Source organism: Lepidothrix coronata, unplaced genomic scaffold, assembly GCF_001604755.1.
Source record: "Lepidothrix coronata isolate B3197 unplaced genomic scaffold, Lepidothrix_coronata-1.0 Scaffold1, whole genome shotgun sequence".
Taxonomy (NCBI): Eukaryota; Metazoa; Chordata; class Aves; order Passeriformes; family Pipridae; genus Lepidothrix; species Lepidothrix coronata.
Window position 1 is genome coordinate 917,259 of NW_016690181.1, and position 17,262 is coordinate 934,520.

The 17,262-nt window shown below is 35.7% G+C and overlaps 1 protein-coding gene across 7 annotated transcripts in view; it reads left to right on the forward strand.

Moving 5' to 3' along the window:
• TTBK2 (tau tubulin kinase 2) overlaps positions 1-17,262 on the forward strand; it is an 85,307-nt gene that overhangs the window by 4,893 nt on the left and 63,152 nt on the right. For 5 of the 7 annotated variants that reach the window (XM_017809288.1, XM_017809345.1, XM_017809335.1 and 2 more), the window contains exon 2: positions 15,734-15,893. In XM_017809288.1, the coding sequence (XP_017664777.1) occupies positions 15,825-15,893 (69 nt within the window). In that variant the 5' untranslated portion in view covers positions 15,734-15,824. Of the gene's footprint in view, positions 1-2,688; positions 2,783-3,842; positions 3,909-15,733; positions 15,894-17,262 lie in introns of those variants that run through there. The other 2 variants (XM_017809297.1, XM_017809306.1) reach the window with 2 other exon arrangements.

The following is a 17,262-nucleotide window of genomic DNA, read 5'->3' on the forward strand; positions in this document are numbered from 1 at the left end:
GCTGTTTCATCAAGCTCTAGAGATTATTTTTATAATCATGATGATTTAGGTGAAATTATAGTTTTGCAGTTTTGAGCAAGATAGTGTATCCAGCGGGGAAACCTGTTGAACAATTTGTCTGGTTGGAAAAAAGTTTGAAGGAATCGCAGGATAGATCAGTATGAAGAAAATATTTATTGGTCTTGTGGGAGAAATGTGCAGGCTAACCCAGTCAGTTCTTGTCTTTACTAGCCAAGAACTAGAAATTAAGGGTGAAGCTAAGGAGCAAGCCATGAGCCTCCAGCAGTAAAGCAGATGTGTGCAGGAAAGAGGCTCTCTTATTGACTGTCTGGTGATAGTTGTCATTTATTTATAGCTGTACATAGACAGAAGAATATTTTTCACATATTAGCTCCTGCAGATGAAATTACACATTATTGTTGAACCAGTCTAACAGCTGGCTTCTGTTAATAAGTGGAAAATGATGTTCTCTGCCTGTGCCTTTTCTAGTGCCCACTGATCTCAGAGCTGCACTGATTCAACTCACTAACTGGACAGAGAATGATTGTAAAAAGGGAGTTGTTTGGGCTGAGATAGGTTTATAACTCCTGCTAGGTCATGCTGTTATGTGCAATTTCACCCTGAATGTGTAGCTGAGGTAGTCATAACCAGACCCTTTCTTTTACTGTAGCCTGGGTGCACACCTGACAGGTCTCTCTGACTATTGTCAACTCGGGGAGGATGCAAGAGAAAGAGGAACATTTTCTGTGAAAGGCTACTTTGAAGTGATGGTGCACTTTCTTCTCTGTTGATTTAAAGGAAATTTGGGCTAGATGCTAATTTCAGGCTGGACATCTTCCTGTTGTTCTGATGTATTTCATTAGTTTTGAGCCTAGGATACCTCGTTCATGTGGCAGTGCTTCTGTATGTATATTCAAAGACTGGACTAACCTTTCCTTGATCCTGGTGTATTAAAAAAAAAAAAACAACAAAAAAAGGATGAAGTGAAAGGCTGTAAAGGTTTTTGGGAAACTTTTCTCTTGTGTTTTTAGGAATAATTTTAGTATGTTTGTTTGGAAGATAGTTAAAATCTCATCTTGCACTGTTAGCTCTTCTGATTTGTAAGAAATTCATGTAATTTTTGAGAGTCTCTTGATCTCCATGTTTTTAATACATAAACTTGTTGATTTTTGTGCCTCATCATTCTGCCACGTTTTTTTTCAACTGATCTGTGGACTGTTTTTAAGTACTTTTGTGGACTTAAGACAGTCCCAGCAAACTAAATATGCCTGGGATAATTGTATTTTCTTAATGAAATATGGTTATATAATTAATATTCAAAGACAAAAACTTTATCATTTATCTCAGCCTTACTGCTTGAAGACCAAGGGAACTGTTGTGATTGTTGAGGCAACTTTGTGTGTAACACCAGCTTCCCTAGGACTTCCCTGAATTTAATGTGCTAACAGTAGTTGAGTAAGAGCATATAATGTAGGAAATTATTCTACTGTCTTTTAAGAATGGTCAGTAATGAGGAATCCACTGAAATAATTAATAAAGTATTCTAATAGCAGAATATCTTTATTGATGAAAATTAAAGACCTTGGAGATATTTTTATGTTTTTAAGTAATCTAAAGACTCAATCTTTTAGTTATATGATTTGTGTGTTGGGAACGGAGCTTTGTAATTTTGACACTCAATACATACTACTCAGTATTTTAATAATTTGGTTTTCTGCATATTTTTGTTAAAAAAAAATCTTTTCTTGAAATATGAGCACCAGAACTGGATATAATATTCTAGCAGCAGTCCTACAATGAGCAGATAGAGAGGTATTACAATATCTCATAGTATTTATTTGTCTACTCATCCATAGTTGTCATAACCTTAACACTCCAGCAGATGCATTTATCAGAACTGATTGATTACTATATTGTGTTAGGTAATGTTTCATTTATTCTTTGTTCCTTGATGTATAATGCCTTCTTCATCCAAGCTGGATAAAAGTAGTTTGCTTGCAGTCTGATTAAGCAGTTGATGCAGTTTGTTCTATACCACTTCTTGATCTCAGCATCAGGTACAAACTTTATAATTTTTCCCTAGTAAAAAATGTTTCACTATTAAGTCAGAAATTGACTCTTATGGGAGTAATTAGAGAAATATTAGTTTAGTTAATTTAAAGTTATACTTGGGGACCTATTGTTTAATGTATGGTCAGTTGATTTTCTGCCATTTTAGTTCCTTAAAAAGAGACTATGCTGTGTGTTATAAACTTAGATGTCTTACAGAACTATAAGTGCCATAATAACTATTATCTTTATAGACCAAACTTGTAATGCTGTAGTAAAAATTTAGTTTGATAGGAAGGGGAACTTAGTTGAATGGCAGTAGTTTTATTGCCTTCCACTAATTCTTTAATGCTCAAGTCCTCTTCTTGCAAGTCCTTGCCTGGAACTGATCTCGAGCTGATGGCCTGTTACCAAAGTAATTTTATTTATCCTTTCCAAACATTAAAATTAACTGTCTTCTGCAGTGCTCTATGTTTCAGGAATCTGCAGTGATAAATCAGAGATCTCCTTGAAAATACCTACTAAGATAAAAGTTATTCAAATGTGTCTTTCTCAACCTGTCTGACTTAGTAGCATCTCACTAATATTTATCCTGGGACTAGGAGACGCAGCGCCGTCCGGAGCTTGGGACGCCGTCCCAGTCTCTCCCCGCTCGCTGGCGGGGCCGGAGGAGCCGCGGGCCGCCCGGAGCTGGCCAAGGTACTGAGCCGAGCGGGCCGAGCGCGGCCTGAAGGTGAGCGCGTTTCTGAGAGCCGCCCGGGCAGCATGCAAGGAGTTAATTGCTTCATTGCAAAAAGAAGGCTGCCACTGACAGTAGCATCTGGACTTCTCATATCACTGTGTCCTGGGACTTGCACAGGAAATCTTTATGCCTTTGCTACTTATACCAGAAAAAAACTCTACTGTGAAAGTTTTCCCAGAGCTGCAGCTCCTGGCTTTTTAACAGCCTCAGTCATGCTAAACACATCATCAGGAACAGATTCTTTGCCATCTAATTTACACCAAATATGTTTGTACCATCCTCGAGTAAGAGATAAAAACTTTTTCCAATGCACTTCTATAAGAAATCACTGTGCATCACAGTGAACTTTCAGGCAAGTGTATAAAAGGCAAAAACATTATTCTACCTGTAGCTTAACAATTTTCACAAATCACCCATTTTGTCATCTCAGCTCTTATCTCAAGAGAACCCTATAAAACAGCCTCCAAAGATGAACCTGGAAAATAACACTAACATCTATAAACAACTTCCAGCTTATTGCAGATACTAGTTTCATTTTTTTCCTCCATGTTCCAGAAATTCCTGTGTCCTGTTCTCTTGCCTGCACCACTAATTTCTTTATTATATACTTGAAAGATGATTAGTGGTAGCACTATTTTTAATTATTATATTACGTAGCTTCCCCCCCATTATTTTAGTAATTCGCTTTTAAAAGTACCATACCCCATTTACAAAGTGTTAGAGCATATTCATTTGGATTTATATGTAGCTACCTTGCCAAATTTGCTGCTATTTTATGTAAGTAGTTGTGGTTAAAGACATGAATCCTCATCAATACAGAGTTTTGTATTTCCATAAAAATATAATAGTGTATATATAAAGTACATGGAATATATATGTAAATAACGTAAACAAATATGTGTATAATGTAAAATCACATATATGTGTGATGTATGTATGTATGTATATTAAAATGTATGTTGTGTAATATTCTTTGTTACAAAGTGTGTTAATATAGCAGTATTATAAAGAATATTGCATTTCTGATTCCCTGCATTAATTTTTGCTTTGATGCAGATATACCTGGCAGTCTTGATCAGAGCGGAAGCTCTTTGGTGGCCACCTCAACAATTAGGAGGAAGTAGTAACAAAACCTGTGAGAAAAGGAAGAAGTTGTTTGAACATCTGGCATTTTCCTCCTCCTCCCCTTTTCCCATCAAATTCCTTTTCCTCAGGCCTTTGCTGGTGAGAGGTTTGAATGCCTTTCTGCTGTGAGGACTCCGTGGCTCTCAGACTGAGAGGCTGAATGTCTTGACATGGCTGTTATTCCGTGTAATGCAAAGCAATGCTGCACAGGTTAGGGCAGAGAAGAGGAATAGATAAGTAATGGAGCCTGAAGGAGGCAACTGTAGATGTATTAAAGGCAAAAATAGATGATTAGTTTATTTATTTAGGCTTCATGTGTGTGAATTGAATTCTATAGTCTAAACATGGTGATGGGAAATAATTTCCATGAATTGTGTTTTTTTTAATCCATGACATGTTTTGATAAGTTTGCTTCATTTCTTATGCATCACCATATGCGTAGCAATTTTATTCCACACACACACAAAAAAAAGTAATCTCTCACTAGTTGATTGAAGTACTTTAGTATTTTGAGAGTGTCACTGTTGCTCTGTCCATGGGTGCTTTTTTCTCTTAAAACTAAGATGTAAGCCTCTCACATACTGTTTTTGATTTTTCAGCTTTAAAATTATTACTGAACAATTGTTAGTGGCTATTGAACTCTTATTTACTGGCTGCCAGACTGAAGCAAGGCTACTGGATGGAAACAAATTAAAAACACCTTTTGTAATTCAATACTGCAGCTGTCAATACTTACGTAAAAATTCTGAAAATGCACCTAAGACTTGAATCTTTTCTCTTGTTCCTGTCACCGTCTACCATCTCAACAAACTTTAGAAGGTCAAATTGACCTTTTGTCAGTCTTGACAAATGATAGTGACCAACAAATGGATTAAAAAGCATCTTTTTACCCTGTTTTTTTCTGTAGGGTGTAGGGTCTTGTATGGTTTTAAATATTTAATAATGTGGTAAAACCTAATCTTCTTGGGGGAGGAGGTTCTCTGTCACTAAAAGTGTGATCACTTCTCTAGCAAACAATGTAGAAATCTTTGTATCATTCTTTCTTGTATGCAAATAGTGCCATATCAAAAATAGGTGTATATGTGCTGAATGTAATTAGGAAAACAAAACATCTTAATCCAGAATAAAGCAAGCCTACATGGTATTAATTTCATTGCTGTTTGCAGAGTGGATTGATGCACCTTTATTAGAGGGAGAATTTCAGCTTATAATATTAGTGATTGGTATTAGTTTTTAACGACCATGTGAAAATTTGCATTTGAATGAGAGGTGCTGGAGGGAATAGAAAATATAGGAAGAGTATTATATGTGAAGACACTGAGACTAGACACTAAACCCAGCATAAAGGGGACAGTATGTGGAGAATAGAAGTTGAAACAATAGGACAAATTGTGCTTGAAGATTGTGAGTGCTTCTTGCATACAAGGATTTATAATATTTTTTTTTTTTCAAAATAACAACCTCACATAAGTACCAGAAGAGTTTATTTGAGTTCATTTGGTTTGCTTTATCATGTCGTTCCCACTATGTTAGTTAGTCACCAGTTTTAGGGTTGTAGCTTAAGTAACTTGCAAAAGATTATGCAGAAGATTTTAATTCAAGTTGCAGCTCATCATCAGATAACTTGAATTTATGTTACAGGGAGCAGAATTTCTTTGTCTTCTCTCTGTGTTTCCAAACAAGATAGATTAAAGACTAAAGATTTGTATTCAACAGTAGTCATAAGTGGATGCCTAAGGAAAAATACAAAACCAGAGATAATATAAATTATAATTTCCTCTAATACTTTTTCATTTTCTAGTAAGGAACTTCCTGAGTTGAATATACTTAATATGTATTTTCAGTAACCCACAGCAGTTTTCTTTCTTTGTATAGTTAATCAGTGTCCACTTGAACCATTGTAAACTTTTGTTATTCACAGTATCCCATTGGCAAGAAGTTGCACATGTCAGTTTGCTCTGAGTTTGGCTCCTGCTGATCTACTTTGATGTTTTTTGGTTCCCTTATTGAATGACATCATGAATAGTTGATTCCTAGCCAACCTCTCCATGCCCCTAATGATTTTATAGGCCTCTGTCAAATACCCCTCTCTACTTCCCATCATCTCTTGAAAGATTTTAAGTCATTACTTCATGTGGAAATTAGTCTGTATCTTTGATTATCTTGTTCCATTTTCTGAACCTTTTTTTTTTTGTCAGGTAGGAAGAACTAGAATTGCATACAATACTTAAGGTGTTAGTGAACCGTGGATATATACATGATCGTCATGTTGTCATCTGCTTTTTCTGAATTCTTAATGTTTGATTTTTTTTTGACTGCTATTTAGCACTGAGTTGCCATCTTTTGTAATTGTATATCAGAACACCAAGTTCTTATTCTTGATTGCTAACAGTTTCTCACATATTTAATGAGAAGGTAGGATTATTTTTCTGAGATACATAATTTGACATGTACTTACACAGAACCTCACCCACCATTTTATCTCTTGGTTATACAGTACTATGAAGTCACCCAGCAGTTCCTCACAGTCGTCCCTCACAGAATTGCAGAATGGTTTGGGTTGGAAGGGACTTTAGAGTTGGCAGGGACACCTTCCACTAGACCAGGTTGCTCAGGGCCCCATCCAATTTGGCTCCTTCTTTTGAAGGAGCATTGTGTTTAGATACCCAGGGAATCTATTCCAAATTTGAAAGCAGAGCTGTTGATGATCCAGATGGAAGATAGTGAGTCAGGTTTTCTATATGTGTACAGTTTGTGGAAAAAACCCGTTTTTATTTAATGGAATCTGAGTTAAAAATACAAATATTGATCTTCCTAAATGATAGCTCATCAGCCTAAAAAGGGTAGCTCTGTGTGCTCCGTAGTGTGTATTTACAGGTGATCTAGATAAGATGCAAATACTGAAATTACATAGTCTAGTGATACAAGGCTATTAAAATTAGTAAAGATGAAGATAAGGAAGAGCTGGAGAAAGACCTTGCTACTCTGAGATAATGATGAATGACAATTATCATAAAAGCAATTCATGTAGGGATAAATAATTTTAAAATTTACAGCAATTAACTTCTCTTGAACGGAGTCTTGCACATTCTCTGAAAATAGCAGGTTATTCCCCAGTAACAATGCTGGTCTCCACATCTCAGAGGGGACATAGAACTGCAAAAAGCACACAGATGATGATCAAAATCAGTGAAAGACTAAGTAGTTGGAAGAGGTAAATAAGGAGGCATATGGTAGCAGTGTATTCCCTGTGTAGGACTGAGTGGTGAACAGGGAAAAACTGTACACTGCCTTCCTGTACAAAGGTTAATGAACTTCCAGTGTAACTAGCAGAAAACAAATTGGAAACAAGGATGCTTTTTCCCCCAAAATGAAGTCAAGTTACAATTTGCTTGCAGTAGAGTGTTATGGGTGGTAAAAGTTTTCAGGGGTTCAGAAAAGCTCTAATGAACTCGGAGATGAAAAATCTTAAATACCATCTTTGTTTCTGTGTTTTGTGTCCCAGTTTACTATATCCTCAGAAAATATTCTGGGAAGTCTGATTATATGCTTTCTGTGTCCTTGTATTCTTCCTTAGACATGAGTTGCTGGCAATAGTCAGAGACAGGAGGTTGGGCTTGGTGGATTTTTGGGCTAATGCAGCCTGTCTCTGCTTGTGATTAGCTGCCCACGCTATCTACTTTTCTACTGTCTAACCTAATTTTTTTCTGTTGCAAATTAAATTGATATTTTTGGATTTGTACCAACTTCAAATGCCTTTGCCAAAGTTCCATTTCAGTTTTTTAATACTTGTTTTCCGTTTCAAACCTTGCAGGACTTCTGATTAGGAGCTCAAGTTTCAGTCACTGTTGCTTGAAGCCAGCTTCAGCTACAGCTACAAAGCAAGTGCATGCTCTAACCAAGCCACATTGTTGACTTGAGTCTCTGTACCTTTTTCAGAACCAATGTTTTTTTAGGGACAGATTGGTCAGACAGTCTTAGATGAGCTACCCATCTCCTTTGTTGTTGTGTATTGTACTTCTAGATTCAATATTGCGAGAGCCCATGTGATCATTGTGGAATATCCTGGGAACAAGAGAGATTCCCTGGCACTGTAGAGAGCTCTTCTCTACAGCCATGCCAAACTGAAGGTAAAGTAATAACTTGTGCCAGTCTGCTAGCAATACCTCCTTTATGTTTATTTAGCTGCCTCGGTGCCACCTTCCTTCAGCATAGCCAAGCACCAGGCCATTTCCCACCTCTCATATCATTTGGCAGTTCGTAAGGACCCACTTCGTGTCGCTGTGCCTTAGCCATTGATGCGAGGGATGCTGACATCAGTGCTGAGTTGGTCTTGGCATGAGGGTTAGCACAGGGTCTCTTTTTTTTTTTGTCTTCTCTTTGTGCCTGACTTCTCTAATACTGTTGATTTGCTGCTGGAAAGTACAATTCTTCTTGAACATACTGAGGCATCTCCTGCATAAACTGCAACGTGGTGGTGTGTCTTTCCTCCTTAACTCTTTCCGGGATTGCTGCATTGCGTGATAGGATGGCCAATCTCCTCATTGAGGAGGCTGAAGCCTGTCACAGTTTGGTAGATGTCCTGCACTGTGTGGACTCCCTCAAATCCCATCTTCCTGTTAGCTAGGCTCTTATGGAGGCACCTTGCTTGGTGTAGCAGTTACTGACCTCATTGTACACATTGGCAAAAAGGAGAGCTACTGTATTTAAGGAGATGTATTTGAAGTATTTAAGAAGATGGAATACCTGTGTATGCCCAGCCGATGCCCTCTCTTTATCCCAATACTGCAGCAGATTTAGAGTTATGGACCCTAAAGATAAGGGTGCTAAGAGGTTAGACATTACAGATTGAAAAAAGATTATTTCTCTCTTTTCTTGTATTCTGCTTAGTAAACTGTCAGGCCTCATTGACCATGTTTTTGTCATGTGCTTTGTCAGCTGACATATCAAGGGAATTCTCCGGTTTTGTTAGTGAGGTCCAGGTTGCTTCATGGGTGGAGCTTCAGCCTGGGCACAATACAACGAATGTAGTCATGTGGCTGCCAGCTGGGCTGCTTCTCTGCTGCTGGCAGCCTTGTTGATCATTTGACAGTGCAGACAGCATTTTGCTATTCACATGCCATCTATCTGAATGTCTCATCAAAGTTTCTCTGCTAATTTTCTTGTATTTTCAAAAAAACTGTGTTACTCCCATTTATGTTTAGAATTAGCCCTGAACTTTACTTGTTTGGATGAAGCATTAAGCAGTTAGTTGTATATGTGGCCTCACATCATTCTTGCACAGTCCTTAGCAGCAGCTCTTTTCTTCTGTAAGGTCTTCAGAGCAGTGTATCGTTTGCTTCTTGTCTTCTGTCGTGTGCTGTATGCATGTGTTGAGTGTTTATGTTTTTCCTTGCTGAGAAAATGGATTTGTGAAAAAATAGAAATAGTGCTAGTGGAAAGGGCAATAGTTCAGACCATCTTAAAGGATCAATTTATGTTATTCCTTTGTATGTAGTTAGTGACTTTGATGGTAAGCTATTAATATTCTTGAGTTTATCCTAAGAAGATAACTGACTATTCCAACACTTCAGAAAACTGGAAATAAAGATTTTATTTTTGCTGATAAATCCAGACTATAAGTAGATTGATATTATAATACTATACCACTGTTTAAAATACCTTAATTCTTTGACTTCAAGCTGTTTTTCTTTAAAACCACACTTCACTATCACTTTTTTACAATGAAAATTTTACAAGGATCTTGAAAAATAATTATTGTAACACTGTATAATTTAGGTCATTGCCAAACTGAGTTTCCATTTGCACGTTTATTTGAAAAAGACTTTTGACAAGTAAAACAAATTCTTATAGCAAAAATCCCTGCTTCTAGTTCCATTTAGGTTTGTTGTAGATACCACAATGCCTATAGTGAATCTAAGACACAGAAATACACTTTTTTTTTCACGAATGACACTATTAGGGTTTTAAAATTAATTTTGGAGTCATTAATAACATTTCATGAGTCTCTTTTTGATTTGTAACTCACTCTGAGTTGTGGGAAAAAATTGAGAATAATACAATATTATTTGAAATGAAGTTAACCTTTCCAAAGGGTTAGGCTTCCACATTAGGATTAAAGGCTCTGAGGTTGAGGTTGAATTTGAGGTTTCATCTGAGGTTGGATTTGACTTGAAAGCACCACAGTAGCCCAGCCTTTACCTGTCTCTCACAGCTAACTTCCATTCTTTCTCTTTTTCTGACATAAGTCTTTGTGCAATTGTGTGACAGATCAAATTAGGACATTTAGTCACACATCTGAAAAATACCATGGCAAAAATATCGTGGATTAAATAGGGTTTTTGATTTATGACTAATTCTAATTTTCCCTGACCAAAATGTTCTGATTTTCTGTGGGTACTAAATTGCATTCTGTGTTTCTGATAGGAACCATAAACATCTAGTCATTCCCTGTCATGCACATAAAGATGCTTTCTTTTCTTTATGGCGAGGTATTGAGTACCCTTTATCTCAGTTGGTCTGATCAAGAAACATATTGAAGTTTACTTCAGTGCAAATGCTTTCAAGTTCAATTTAATTTAAAGGTGTTAATTCTACTTTGGACTTGAAGAGGGGTTTGTGTGCCTCAGGCTTGTAGGGATTTGCCACATGTATTAGTGTGTTTAGTGAAAGAAAATACAGTCCTCTGATGAACTTGCCTTACTTGGGTTTTTGCAACATTTTGGTAGTGAATTCTTTTGCAAACTGAAAATAGTATGGTAGCTTGAAATATGTCTTTTAAAAATAAGACTTGAAACTAAACATTATATTTTTAACTCTGCCTTCAAACTGCGAAAATATTGCCACTTTTGTAATAACAACATATCTGTAAGTGCAGAAGTTGCCAGAAGGAAATATAGACTCTTTGGCAATAGCACACAAGACAGCTGGGAGCTTTTCACACCTGGAATCTGCAAGTGGTGATGAATATTTTGGCACTCAAGAGCTTGAGAAAGGAAAACCTAAAATGGCATTGGTAATGTGTTGAATTTTTAAAAAGATTTTCTTCACAACCAGTCAAGTTGGAAATTTAAGTCAAGGTCTTAAATTTGTTTTCTTATTTATGTGGTGAATGATGATTTTCAAAACCCCAGATTTTAATAGATATATTTAGAAAATATTCAGGTTTATTTGTAAGATAACTTTCTAGTTTGGGTGTTCAAATAGACGCGCTTAATACGCGCTTGGAATTTACAATTTCAACATATTCTTAGCATTTCGAAGACAGTGGGCTTTATCATAAATGCGATGGAATTAGGACCTTTGAACTTTTCCTGCCCTGATTTTCTCATTATGCTGAGCTGTTAAAATTTTGTTTGTTCCTTAAGTTCTTCTGCTCAGAAGTAGAAAGTACAGAAGTGGAAACCATCTTAGATAGATTCCAGTTAATTTACTAGTTTCTTAAGTGAACTGAAGGCAGGCAGATAGAGCTCCTAATAAGCATAGAGAGTTCTTAATAGTAAAAGATTGATATTATTCCGTAGTGGAGGCAAGAGGACATGTATTCCTTTATAGAGAACAGAATTAATCTTCTGTGCTTACTTGCTTTGTCCTGGAACTTACAGTACCTCCATTCAGCCAAAGTTCTCTGTGCTACATCTTAGATCTGAATTTAAACATTTATGATGGCTGGTAAACAGAGATTGGCTTCAGTTTAGGGCTGTCTCTGAAGAAACTATATACATGCACGTAAATTACATGAAAAGATTGTCTTTTCTTGCTGAGCTAGAATCAGCTATTACAAAATTGACTTTTTTTTTCTGCAAGTTTTGCACTATTGCTTTCTTATAGCATATAATCTCTTATTTTACTTGTTTGGGATAAATTAAAGCAGTCTTTTGTGGGGCTGATGTGTAGTTAAAATCAGTTCAGTGGATAGAAGAGTTTTAAATAATGGATGCTGTTTGTACAGTATTCTGGATATTAGTACTAATGTTCCCTTACCTGCTCTTGTGTTACACTATGATCAGTTCCTAGGCTTACGTTATGGAACAGTCCAGCCTTATTGTGTTGTCGTAGTTACTCCATGACCTGTCATCTGGAAATAAATTTGACACAGGGCTGATTGCCTTTAATTGTGGTAATGCTGTTATTTTCAAAAGTTCTTCTCAAGTGATAAACTGATCTGATAAGGCAACTGATGAGTTAATGAATACAGAATTTTTTGAGACATATTGCAATTAAAATGACTGTTACTATTTTAGGAGAATTTTAAAGAAGTGCTCATTGTGCTGAAAATAATTGTACTGCCACCTATAAAACTGTACTGCTCAAGGATCCATCTGCTGAATGAGTAAGGGAAAGCTTGCACCTTAACCGTATACCATTAATTATTCATCTGCATCAGTGGAATACAGAACATACTGGAGCTTTCTTAAATTGTTTAACAGCATTGTAGGCTGTTAAAGAGCTGTGCTGAAAGCAAAGTATTTCAGTTATACAAATGGAACTGTATGTACTTTTATGAGCCATTCATTCATCTGGAATTTGGAACGGGTCAATCTGAATTTAAATTGTTCCAAATTCAGAGAAATTTCACTTTCAATCTTGACCTGAGCACCACCTCCGAAGAATGCGTATTTATGTCTGTCCAAAAGTCCTTTGAATGTAGTCCTGTCTAATAGTGTCCTTTTCTTTTTCCACATAAATTTGATTGTAACCTAGATTGCACTTACTAGAATATGTGTTATCTGTTTTTAGGTAAGGAACATAAAGATATTTATCTACTGCAGTACATCAATAACAGATTTCAGTTATACAATGTTAAGGTCATTAGAGAACACATCAGAGCAAGGAAACTCAGTCTAGATCAGATTGTGAATAATTTTATAGAAACCATGTGCTTACAACAGTGCCTGAGTGTAAGCATGGAGGTGTATAAGTATCTGATGAAGTTGTGATTTAGCAAAAGTCCAAAGCAGTTTCAGACTTAAATTATAGAAATGACTGCTATTGCAAATAAATAAAAAACCCTCTTTTCTCCATACTAGGTATTGGTGAGATAGAGTGTAATTCAGCGTGGATGTCTAACTCAGTGTTGCTGACCATGCCACAAGAATAATGTGGAGCAAGGAGAGGGTTTTCAAAAGAGAACCATGTAAAAGACCCATAGGATAGGAAGGAAGGCTTAAAGCTTAATTTATTAATTTAGAGGAGGTTAAAAAAATGTTTAGATGTTTAAATGAAGTGAAATTACTGGGTATGGAATTTGGTTACCAAAACTGTAACCAAGTCTGGTGGTAAAAAACCTAAAATTAGATGTATTCAACCTTGAAGCAAAGCGAGTTATGCTTATTGTGAGGGAAGGAACATACTGAAACATGTTACTAGTGAAGTTAGGGGACTATTCATTATTTGGACTATTAAATTAAATTAGTATGTGCTAATTCATTGAAGAGGGTGCACTTATATGGCCTGATCATTTGAAAGTTTGGGCCAATTTCAAGCTTTCTGGCCTTCAAATTTGTCACTGAATCCTCCTGCTTTATTAGGGGTCTTGAAGAAAACAAGATTCTTCAAATTGACTTCAACGTGTTTGTAAAACTTCCGTTTTTTTTCAAGTAAAATAATGCTTGCACTTGATTATTAAGCTTCAGGAGGAGTTTAGTACCTTGTCTTCCAAGGCTCAGGAGACAACTTTTGCTGGTGTTTTGTTGCTTTGAATACCAGTTACTGATGATATAGAATATATGTTATTGCTTTGTAATGATACAGGATGACATAGCGAGGAATTAGTGTATTGGAATAGGATTGAGGACTTGTGTATAAATGAAGATTTTGTTACCCTGGCCATACAGATGTTACATACAGTAATACTTCTATGACAATTCTTAAAATATGGGATATTTATGTGGATATATGTGTTATACCTTTGCATTCTGGGTCTTGTTGCTGATGCTCTCTTAATAAGCTCCAGAATCCATGAATGAATAGCTCTCAGAAATGTTTGTCAGAGCTGTGACCGTGAATTGTAACTTGAAATGTATTAAAAAAATAAAAAGTATCAAGTCAGGAATCAAATCAAGTCTGATAGCAGTATTAACAAAAAACTCTAAAATTACTGTGGACAGGAGTGAACAATTTAATTGGTAAAGACCACGACTTACTCTGATGTAACTGGCGGGTGGTGGAAAGAGAAGGAAACGTTTGAGTAAATGGAAAAATGGCTATGTGCTGTAAGCATGTAATTTTGGAAATAGACCTTTTCCCCTTCATTAGTACCATTTCGTTTTGTCTTTGACTTACTGAGTTCTTGACTGTGTTATGATAATTCTATTGGAAAGGGCAGTAACTGTGGTCAGTGGTTAGTAATGTTAAGGGTGTTCGCATAAATGACCATAGTTCTCTGTGTAATTTTGACCTTATCTGAAGGGGAGGATTTACTAGCACTGGTAGAATTTAAATTGGTTTAGTTAAACTTGATTAAATTGTGGGGTGGATGCTGTTACTCGGAATACACAATCTTAATTTGGTTTCCCTTCATTTGTTTGAATTAAAGCAATTCAGGCTACGTATTTGAATGAGCACTCCTTTACAGGGATGTAATCCACTCTAATTTGGTATAAATTTAATCCAGATTAATTTTTCTTCAGAGGGGTCTGTTTTGTTTGGAGTTGGTTTAAATGTTAGAATGTACAGTTGAAGCAAAGAGGCATAAATATAATATGAAAAAGAAATATGAAAGAATATGAAAAAACCCCCCACAGTTACTATCATGTTAAACAAATGTTTGTCTTAAAAGCCAAGTCGTTTAAGCAGCAGTGTTTTTTTAAAAAAGCATAATTTAGCCCCAGTAGTAAACTTGGCATTTAGCCACGTGGAAGGCCATACTGCTAATTTAAATCAGAATGAGTTTACCAATTTTGCATATAATCTGTGTGTCGATTCAGGGAAAAAAACAATTGTTCGCTTGCAGTTGATGCTATTTTGAAAGTGATAGAAATAAATCCAAAGCAAATACACTTTTTGAAGAGTACTGTCTTTGGATAAGAGAGTTTATACAAAGAGTTACATTTGTATAATTATACCAGTGTAACAAAAAAGCACAATTCTAGAAAAACTTCAAACAATTGAAATAAGATTTTAATTGGTGATAGAAGTTACTGATGGGAACCATCATGCATATATTAATCTCAAAAATACAAATTTTTATAATGCTATATAAAATTCAATTTAGCAATGATTGGTGAAACTAGAGAATTAAAAAAATAAACTGTCAAAATTACTGAAGACAAGTTTTTTTCCTTTAGCTATTTATAGCCTGACATAAATCGACAAAATTGTACTTAAATGTGCTTAATCATGAGTAATCCTAACTATGTGAAACACATTGTAAAATGTGGAGTAGTCTGTATGCAGTGCAATCCTGATTGATCTATTTTTAATGTTGTAATTTTTTGGTTAATATTATTTTAAGCTTATTATATATTACTATTAATTATTTAAACAACTATTTGGTAAATAATTAGATTAAAAAAGTTGTTATTAAAATTAAGTTTAAATGCAATTATGCTTTGCAACATTTTGAAACTGCTTATAGAATATAATTAAGGAAATGTTTATATTTGTTTGTTACATTTTGAGATTGGAATTGGAGGTTTGAGTGAGAACAGGTAAAAAACTTTTTTCTGTACTGGAAGCTGTTTGTCTAGAGTTTCAACACTGGACACTATGAGATACAAAAACTAGTTAAGGTGCTGGATGAGAAACACAACTTTTTCTGTATTTCATGTTAGTCTGTTAATCACTGAAATCCCATCTTCTGCTCTGTTTCTGCAGTGACTGGTTAAATGGAAGCCACTCCTAGGATCTGGATGGTTTCTACTGCCTTAGTCTTTGCATAGCAGCTCCATCACCTCAGGAGGTTGCAATGAGTGGAGGAGGGGAGCAGCCTGATATCCTCAGTGTGGGAATATTGGTCAAAGAAAGATGGAAGGTGGTGAGTATGCCTTCCTGCAATTCTTTTTCTTCTTTAAAACACATTTTTTAAAAAGAATTAGATTGTGCTTTGAAATTGGTTTGAAAACTCTTGTGAGATGTATTTTGCTTAATTGGTGATTAATTCAGCATTAAATGGTGAATGTGCTTTAAAACCACTTGTTTCTCTTATCCTACTTTTAAAAGAAGCTATGGGGATTTAAGGTGGTTTATTTTTTTTCCTGGTAAGTACCTAGGGAAGCTCTTAAATCCCAATTTAGTGCCTGTTCAGAGCACAACTAGAAGAATCCTGTTAGTATATTGAATCTAGTCAAGCAGTGATTATGTTACTCCATTTTGGAGATCAGTCAGACACCCTCATGAAACCAGCAAGTTTGTGAGACATATTCCTGCTTTATATGAAGATCTTTCAGGACTTTGCTGCTCTTCCTTTTATCTGTTGCATTTTGTAGCATAGATTTATTCCCGGCTGATTTATATTCATTGGACTGTGTGCCAGCATTGGCTTTTCCATAAATAGCTCTGTTTCCTTTTGGTGTTCATATCCTTGATTTTCATCTTGAGGAAAATAGTATCCATTTAAAGCTATTTTTGATAGGGAAAACAGGTTTTCTCGTAGTTCCTTCTCCATTCCCCTGATGACTTTATTCTTTTTTGCTTAAAATTAAAAAAAAAAAGGCAGTTCACAATAGAGCATTTGGAGTATCTCTGTGTGTTTAGTAGGCTGTGAATCGATTCTGAATCACTTGCACCATCTTTGCTTTATATTACTCTCATGTTTCAAGATTTTGTTTAAACTGTAAGAAGGAACATAGAAGATACAGATTCATCATTCATTTCAACTTCATATAGAGAAAATAATTTCAACTGTCTTGTGTTCTGTCTTCCTTTTAAATAGGCAGGAAGCCAATAGCTTTGTGTAGGAAACCTTTATATTTCCTTTTGTGTAAATAGAACCTAAAGAGCTACCTCTGGAGTATAAGTGTTTGTAAAATACCTTCTTATATTTCGTCTTAATACTGCATTGAAGAAAAAACTAAAAGCATAGTCTTGAATCAGATCAAGTAGAATAAAATACCATTAATAAATAGATACCAGCATACTAATATATCACCATTCACAAAACTGCTCAGTTGTCTGAGGCATGCAAATGTAAGTCCTGTTTTCTTCAAGTTTATTTTCTTTCCTATGTAATGTAGACTGATGATGAGATAGATGTCTTCTGGAAAATGTTGAGAGTAGGCTGTAGTTCATCTCATAAGATTGTACCTTTTCTCTTACGTGTTTTCCAGTTCAAGTATTACACGTAGAAAATTGCCAAATATTTCCTGTGGGTAACTTATGCTAAAGACTATAGTCAGATCGATTCC